Genomic DNA, 8,536 nt, shown 5'->3' on the forward strand with positions numbered 1-8,536 from the left:
CTGTCTGTACAAGATAATCACACTATGTCTAACACTGTCATGATGCAGTGTTTTAATTCATGGTATTGATTGTCAGTGAAAAGTAGATGAGTGGTTGACGTACTGGGAAGGATTTGATGGACCAGACTATCTCACTGTTCTCTGGGATCCACTTGACGCTCCCCACGGTGGTCTTAAATTTAGGTGAGTCAGCGTCGGTGGGGACTGGGATGTGAATCTCCACGTTGTTGGCTGTGGACCGTCTCTTGAACTGACTCTTGGCCTGTAGGAGGAGGAGAGAGGAAAGATGGAGAGATGAAGAGAATGTATAACAGTCTGTTATATTTCATGCTCTACATGTTATTTGACCCCGTAAAGAGCAGCCTGGGACTTTACCTTGATCATGTACTCGATTCTACTGTGCGAGTGTTTCTCAATGACTGACTCGATCCAGATCAGTGGTTTGACCTGAGGACATGAAACACAGCCGTCATATCAAACAGTGTAGTCAGAGAAGGCTGTTCAATTCCTGAACTCCCAACCATCCCTGTCCCTCTCCCACCGCCCCACCCCCACACATATCCACAGACACACACACACACACATACACACTGATCACCTCTGCTGCACACACACTCATAAAGTGACTTCCACATAGACCCTGCTGCTATTTGACTTTGCTGCTATTTATCCATGCTCATATACCTCACATGCCACTACACCTACACTGTATATATGTAATGTATGTATGTACGTTTTACTGCACTAAGATTATCTTTCCTACAACAAAGTTTTTATCAAAATGTGTGCAGTCAGTTATTTATGTGTACAGTTACATGTAGTAGTAGTTATTGTCATTCTCATTATAACATAACAGGTTTTGTTTTGCTCTATTGTTGCATAGGTGGAAACTGCAGCGGGGACAGGGGGGACATGTCCCGCCCTTTTTCTGAAGGTTGTCCCCCTCAGTATATCATTGTAAACCTGACTATGCAAATTTAGGTAATATAATATGTATTTAAAGCTCTGTGTTATCAATCCATGAGGTTATTATAAAGATCAGCTCTATGTGTGATTAAGAGAGAGCAGAATCATCTGTTGACCAGCAGAGAGAAATGCGCTTCCGGCTTCTGGCGTGAACAGCTGAGTAGCATATACTGCTCGACTTGACTTCACACACACACAGAAAAAACTAGCTGTTCACGTCTATGGTCAGATAAAAGGCAGGAGGGAGGTAAATGACCTCGTTCAGTCTCCTCCTGCTCTTTGTGGTCTCAGTAAAGACCATCACACAGCTCGGCAGCTGTCATTAACCTGTCAGTGTGCTGATGCCATCAGAGAACTATGGTCAGATAATATTAAGCTGTTCAAAACGTTGTCATTTTAATGCCGAAAAAATCCAGCTCTTCATTTGTCAGGACAGATTTATGAGCCACAATCAAATTTCTATTTTATGTTAATTCAGTGTCTGACAGCAGCAGCAGGAGAACAACTAAGTCAGGAGTTCAGTTCTGTTGTCTGCCGGCAGAAACAGGACAAAGAGGAGATGTAGCAGTTTTCATATTGGCCAAGTGTTTTTGTGAGGATGGCGATCTGTATGTGTGATGTGCTGCTGCTGACTCACGTGTGTGTTGAGGCGGTAGGACATGAGCTCAAACTCCCCGTCAGGAGGAATGAAGGAGATGGTGCGGTCATTTTCAAAGCGAGACAGACGGACACACTGATGGAACTTCACATCCTCCAGCTCCACTGATTTACTCTTTCCTCCTGAAGACGAGACGGAGCAAGTGGAGTCACAGACAGACAGAGGACAAGGACAGAGAGGATGAAGAGACACAGAATTAAAAGTGTGTGCAGTGATTTATTTCATCCATGTTTCCCAGTGGTTGAGTTACTCACGTCCGGTGTTCTCGAACAAGACTTTGTCGTTGAGGCCCAGTCTCAGCTCCGGCATCCCAGACAGGAACACCCTCATCTTGATGGAGCCCACGATCTCACTGCGCAGCACGTTTCCATTGGCACTGACCTGGAGCAGGGCGAGAGAGCTGTAGGTCTACAACAGTACATCTCACACACACAGTCCAGCTCAGGACACTTTGTTCTGGAGATGCTGTTTCATCAGTAAATGAATATTTGAACAACATTAATTTGGTGATGTTAGGGTTATAGTGCTTCTATAAATCGGGAGTGTCATAAAGGCAAGATGTGTCCTCAGATCGAGCCGCACTGATAACAGCTTCCACCAGCACAGCTGTGTGCTCAGTACAGTTACCTGATCTGAGGAACAAACTAAAAGATCAAACATGAGTACAGATGGTTAGTCTGTGTGCAGAGCCACAGAAAGAGAATCAGGCAGTCACATGCAGCAGCAGCATCATTAAGTTATCTGAAAATCCTGCCACAAAACAGTAAAAACAGTCTTGTATTTACTGTAGATTCTCAAAAAAGATACTCTATAAATCATAGCTGAAGACAGGGCTGGAATTATTTTTTATAATAAAGAGCAGCAGCCATGTTTCCCAGTAATAACTGATCTTAGAAGTGAGGAGCACTTTCGAAGAGAGTTTGTCACGGCCCTGGATGGGAATTTGTTTTCTCCCTGTGTTCTCCTTGTGTCTCTGCCTCCTTGGTCTGTGTGTCTGTGTTCAACTCCAGCCACTCTTCGGCAATACCTCACCTGTCCGGCCCTGACCTGCCTCAGCCTCACCCTCTCCTTTCATCTCCCCACAACCCTTTCATATTTAAAACACCTTTTATACACATTCTGAGTGACTGCGTCCGCTCCTGGGTCATGAGAGCTAAATACGAACGTGACAGAGTTTTGATAAACGCTCATCTTTACAGGACGGAGCAGAGCTGAGGAGAGAGTGAACACACGTCAGCTGTCCATGGTGCTGAACATGATGCTGAACACACTTTAAAGTAACTTTGTATATTGAACTGTCTGTAAACTGAGCTATATATTAAAATATATACAACACAAAATACAAGTGTTGTAAACAACAAAAACAAATATTTTGGAAGTGTTCAGTTTGAAAAATAAAACTTAATATGCAGTAAACTTAACATTAACTTATCCATCACTAACCAGCTGCTGCCCGCAGATCCACTACAGACCTGTGCATCAAATGTATCCGAGGGAGACGACCACACTTTTATATTAAGCTGTTCATGTTTCACAATAAAAGCCTACCAGTGGGAGTATGTATTTTGTACCTGCGGAAGGGTTTTATTGTGAAATACCTACAGAAAGTGTTTCATCTACAGTAACTACAAAGTAGAGCTGACTGTCATTAGAAAGTGAATGAAAAGAGTAATAGTGTTACGTGAGAAGTGAGAGCATTCGAGTCCTAAGTTAATGACCATCATTAATAGTACTGTAGTTAAAAGCATGTATATGTGTTCTCACCAGCAGGTTGACTGACTCTATGACGTCTAGGAAGACTTCATTCTTCCTGTATTTGATGCCCTCTGACCTCCAGGACACAGCATTGGTGACAGTGGCGGGAGGACGAGGGGCCCCGGTGTCCAGCTTGTGGCCCTCCTGAGTGATGTATCTGCCAGAGGGGACAGCGGGTTAGATAAACTGATCACCCAGGACTCACAGAGCAGTTCTAACTCTGATAACTAATAAGAAAGACAAGAAAACCAAACAACAAACAGATGCCAGCACAGCAGTGAGCCGAGGATCATAACATGTCTGATGAAACAGCAGATGTCAGAGGCTGTGACCTGTCCCGGGCTTCTTACTCCTGCAGGATCTTGCTGTCTGTGGTCTGAGGGTAACCAAAGTCCATCAGCTCATCCAGCAGCTCATAGATGATGACAAAGTTGTCCCTGATGCTCTCCTCCTCCAGCTCTTTGAAGTACTCAGAGAAGACCTGCGGAGCCAGGATCACACACACACACAGTGTTAGCATGTGTCCACGCGCTGTGTGCATCACAGCACCAAAGCCACAGTCCAGTTAAGGCTCCAATCATAAACTGGCTTTTCTGATGTGTGCAGTCAGAGGGACACACCAGTCATTTTACACATGAAGGTTAGTTTACAAGTCAAGGATAACTGACACAGATTTGTATCCGTTTTAAAGCAGGTGTCAACACACTTTACTGTTCAAATGTGATCAGATTATATGGTCCAGCCCACACTGTGATCAGATCTCAGCAGCTGTAAACATCTGTAACATTCTAGCTCAGCAAGCTGAAAAGTCGCCTAACTCACCCGTCCCTTGCTGCCTTCTCAAACAGCTGGACACAAGGCTACAGACGAAACCTCTTCTCCAAAGGACAAATAAGTTGATTAAATACAGCAGCGATGCTACAGGAGACTTTTACACACAAGACCCAAGTCCACTAGCTCCGCCTACTTAATCTGCATCTTTAGATCTGACCATAATGCAGGCAGAATCAAAATCATGAAAACATTAACATCCACAGATACAGGCTGCATTTTAAAGAGTCACCGCAGCGGTACCTCTGTAAAAGTTACTGTTCTGATGCCAAATAAAGAGTAAATCAAATCAAATCACCATAACTAAGTGGCCAAAAACTGTTACTGTGATCAGTGAGGTGCTGACTCAGCAGACTGCAGTTGTCTTCATGTGCTGAAGCAGCTCATCTTCATTCATTCTGTTGCTAATGTTTACATTTTGAATTCCAATGACTGATAATCACTTTGACTTTGATTGTCTAATGACTCTTTCACCACACACAGACTGTGTTGTGAGCTCCTGTCGGGCCATTCATCCATTCATATGCTGAAGGTTCTTCATCATTTTATCATGTGGCCAGTCACAGACGCTGGTTTCACTAAGATATTCAGTACAAATACAACCAACAGTTCATGATACACTCATCTACAGATTCACTGTGGTTCTCCATCAGCTGGACAGAGAAAACATCAGGTTGATGACAGTTACAGACATATTGATTAACATCCTCGTTACTTTGTTATTGATTATCAGTGAATATTAGTAAATCCAGTGGCGCTATCCTGTCAACAGATAGAAATCAACATGCATTAGCAAAATGTTCATACACAAAATGATTTCTGGAAGGCTTCGCTGGAAAATATTCATCAGTATTCCTTCAGCAAATGTATAAAAATGTGCCATATCATTTCATTTTCATTCATTCATTTAAAATTCAATAAACATAAATTTGCTTAAAGAGGATGTGGAAGTCCCCCACCCCCACCCCGCCCTTACTAAGTCAAGATACAAATTCACATCAGACTGATTATTGATCATTCTGCTGGTCTGTTTCTGATATTGTTTTCTGAATGCTTATAACTCTTACCTGGATGATTTTATAGAGAAAAGAGAAAACCAGGGAGACACAGGCGTTCTTCTTAGTCGTGGCTACAACTGGTGATGCAAGTGGTTAAGGTGACAAGCGACCAGGTGTGAATGTGATATAAAACATCTGGTTAAAGAGTGGCAGCAGACTGAGACACACAAACAAAACTGTGTCTGCTGCAATAAAGCAAAAGCAAAGCAGTGACATGCATCTGCCCCCACACCACCTTCACTGCAGGAAACCTACAGTCACCTGCAGAGAGAGAGCATGACATCATGAGGGGTGGGGGCACATGATGTCGGAGGGTCTTCAACAACGACAACAACCAAACTAAAGACATGCCAGTGCTGTTTCAAGTAACATATTACTGTGAAGGTGGTTGTAACAACTGAAATAGAAATACTATGTAATACAAATACACTACCAGCACTTGAAATTACATTTAGTCATAAACTTTATAATAAATATTGCATTGTATTATTACTGACACTGTTTTTTACAGCCTTATATTTGATTAACAGTCACAGACTGATTGTAAATATCTATGTATAAAATGATCTCTGGATCATTTTTGTCCTTGAGTCGTGGCTCAACATGTTTCTCAGCACCTCTGTTCTCTCTCATCTGGATTTCAGCAGCTGGATGATCAGACCACACTGAGAGATTTAAGGGACAATAACATTCTACAAAGTGTCCTGTGGTTTCCAGTGAAGAGTACTCCCTTGATGCCCTTTATAGATGTGTTCTGACTGTTTCACTCTGAAGAACTGATTCAGTAAAAATCCTTTTAGGTGAATTACATGTGTTTGCTTTTCTTACAGACCATTTTCTCACAGTGACTCAGAGTGGACTTTGTAAAGAGGATGATCCAGGACCCTGAGGACCTGTCAAAGATACGGTACAGGTTGTTGTGTTTGATCCACATGAAGCGGACTCCTCCATGGGCCAGGATCGGAGACAGGTTTCCTTCCTCCTCCCTGTCCATCAGGATGGGCATGAAGTGCTCGATCTCTGACATGTCAACATCTCCCCGGTAGTTCCTGCAGATCAGCACCTGAAAGATATGACAAGTTTCTCTTCACTCTGTGTTTCGTCTCTGTTGCTACATCTCTGCTGCCTGAGCTCAGTCTCACCTCTCCTATCAGAAGACCTGGAGCTGCTGCTGAGCAGTTACTGTATTAGCAACTATTTACTCACTGTAGAGCTGCCACCGCATATAAAAGGCAGATGAAACACTGGGCGCTGGAAACTTTTTAAGGGATGTTCCAAAAAAGCAGGTCGGCAGGCCGGAGTGTGTGAGCTCAAAAAGTTAGATTTATTAATAAAAATATTAACAAACAGAGGAAATATGAACTCGAGGAATTCAACAAAAATTACTTCAGTCATAACAACCAAAAAAAATCTGTAGCCTCAAAGCAAACTGCCACCTTTCTCTCTCCTCTAGCATACCAAAGCCCACACACCTGCTACACACCAGGTTTCTGTTACTGCTGACAATAACAATCTACAATAAGCACAAAGAACTGATTCAGAAGTGCACAAGGTTCATCCCACAGTCATCTTCTCCAGAACAGTTTTATCATTATCTTTCCACATACTAGAAATGCCCAATCCCTCACCACTAACTACTGCTCACCTGTTTGAGCAGCTGAAAATATACAGACTGTGCTGACAAGGATAAACCGCATCTCACAATCAATGTATTGAACACTCAAAACCTGAAAAATGAATAGAAACATTTGACTAAAGCACTGATGATATAACAGTGATGGTGTGGGGGATCAGGGCCGAGTGATAATGGGATGGAAACTTTTCACATTCACTGTCAACAGATTCATATAAGAAAAATGTAATCATGTTATTGTTGTGCACAGATTAATTAGTAAATTACTTTATTAAAGGTTCAGTAACACAAGTGAAGACTTTGGTCTCATGTAACACACAACAACAGAACTGCTTTCAACATTACTCTGATCAGCTTTAGGGCTGTAATTAAGAATTACTTTCGTAATCAATTAATCTATTGATTATTCTTAATTTACTTTTAATCAAACAGTTGTGGTGTGATTGGTCCATAAAACGTATGAAAACAGTGATGATGCTCATCATAATTTCCCCAGACTCAGAGCAGCTCAAAACTAAATCAGTTTACAATGATGTGAAAGTGAAAAGCAGCAAATGAGAGACATCTGAGAATCTGGAAGCACAGATTTAACTTTGAGGTTTTCTTTTTTCTACTTCTCAGTGTCTGCTCTGCTTTCTGTTCTGCTGATGTTTTCTCTCCTGTGGATCAGTTTATCTTCTCTCATCTCCTGATTACAGCTTCCCGACAGCTCAACACACACATCAGACAAAACACAAGCAAATGAAGAAAACATCTTCATCGATCTGACAACAAATGTGCAGCATTTAGAAAAAAATCTGCACAGACGACAGAAAAAATTACTTACAAACAACACAGGACACCTAACATGGCCCGACTTTTCATTTCTACTGTCTTGTAACGTGTTCTGTGAATGTGTTTTCTATTTCTGGTTGTGCTGTGTGTTTAATTGTGTTATGGGTAATAAACATCTGTATCCACTGGATTCCTCCCTCCTCTTTATGGCAGCACTAACACCAAGACAGCTGTAGCCTGTAGAGACCAGTAACAACAGGGAACTCTGGATCGTACTGGTGTCATCAGGTCTGGCAGTTGAATAACAACAGAGGTGCTCTGAGTGTCAGACTAACAGACAGACATCAAGTTAACTCCTGCTCCAAGAGAAAAGAGCATGTTAAGCCATTGCTGAAAAAAAATTGAAAATAATGTGACTCTCTTCTGCAGAGGAAATATGCATCACATGAGAGCATCCTACTGTGCGTGTGGGGGGGTGGGGGGGCGCTCTGACTGGCCTGACAGCACCTGCTCTATCATCCTATCAACAGGGTAAAATGACTTGTGTTAGTCATGTCACTGTGTCCGCCCCCCTCCCCGCTGTATAAACTCCCTGACCCTCTCTCCGTGCTACATTAAGTCAGTGCTCCAGGCAGACGGCGGGCCGAGTCTTACCTTCCCCTTCAGGTCCAGCACGTACACTGCGCTGGCCGACATGTTGTTCTCAGCGGTGACGTCCTGTGTTCAACCACCACGACCCGGTTATAACGGCAGACAGATGTAACGGTACCGACAGCATCCACCTGTCAGAGCCGCTGGGTTAATGAGGACAGAAGAAACCGGAAGTAAACTCAACCTGTTTTCCGCTGACAACTGTAAAAC

At 42.8% G+C, this 8,536-nt stretch overlaps 1 protein-coding gene across 1 annotated transcript in view; it reads right to left on the minus strand.

Moving 5' to 3' along the window:
• LOC111231821 (AP-1 complex subunit mu-1) overlaps positions 1-8,461 on the minus strand; it is a 33,506-nt gene extending 25,045 nt beyond the window's left edge. The window contains exons 1-9 of the mRNA XM_022759063.1: positions 8,330-8,461; positions 6,175-6,331; positions 5,278-5,345; positions 3,730-3,860; positions 3,389-3,536; positions 1,879-2,005; positions 1,604-1,746; positions 376-447; positions 104-262 (exon numbers count right to left, since the gene is read on the minus strand). Of these exons, the coding sequence (XP_022614784.1) occupies positions 104-262; positions 376-447; positions 1,604-1,746; positions 1,879-2,005; positions 3,389-3,536; positions 3,730-3,860; positions 5,278-5,345; positions 6,175-6,331; positions 8,330-8,371 (1,047 nt within the window). The 5' untranslated portion in view covers positions 8,372-8,461. The remainder of the gene's footprint in view (positions 1-103; positions 263-375; positions 448-1,603; positions 1,747-1,878; positions 2,006-3,388; positions 3,537-3,729; positions 3,861-5,277; positions 5,346-6,174; positions 6,332-8,329) is intronic.
• Between the last annotated feature and the right edge of the window lie 75 nt (positions 8,462-8,536).

The sequence above is a fragment of the Seriola dumerili genome, unplaced genomic scaffold (genome assembly GCF_002260705.1).
Source record: "Seriola dumerili isolate Sdu_G_001 unplaced genomic scaffold, Sdu_1.0 BDQW01000319.1, whole genome shotgun sequence".
In the NCBI taxonomy this organism is placed as follows: domain Eukaryota; kingdom Metazoa; phylum Chordata; class Actinopteri; order Carangiformes; family Carangidae; genus Seriola; species Seriola dumerili.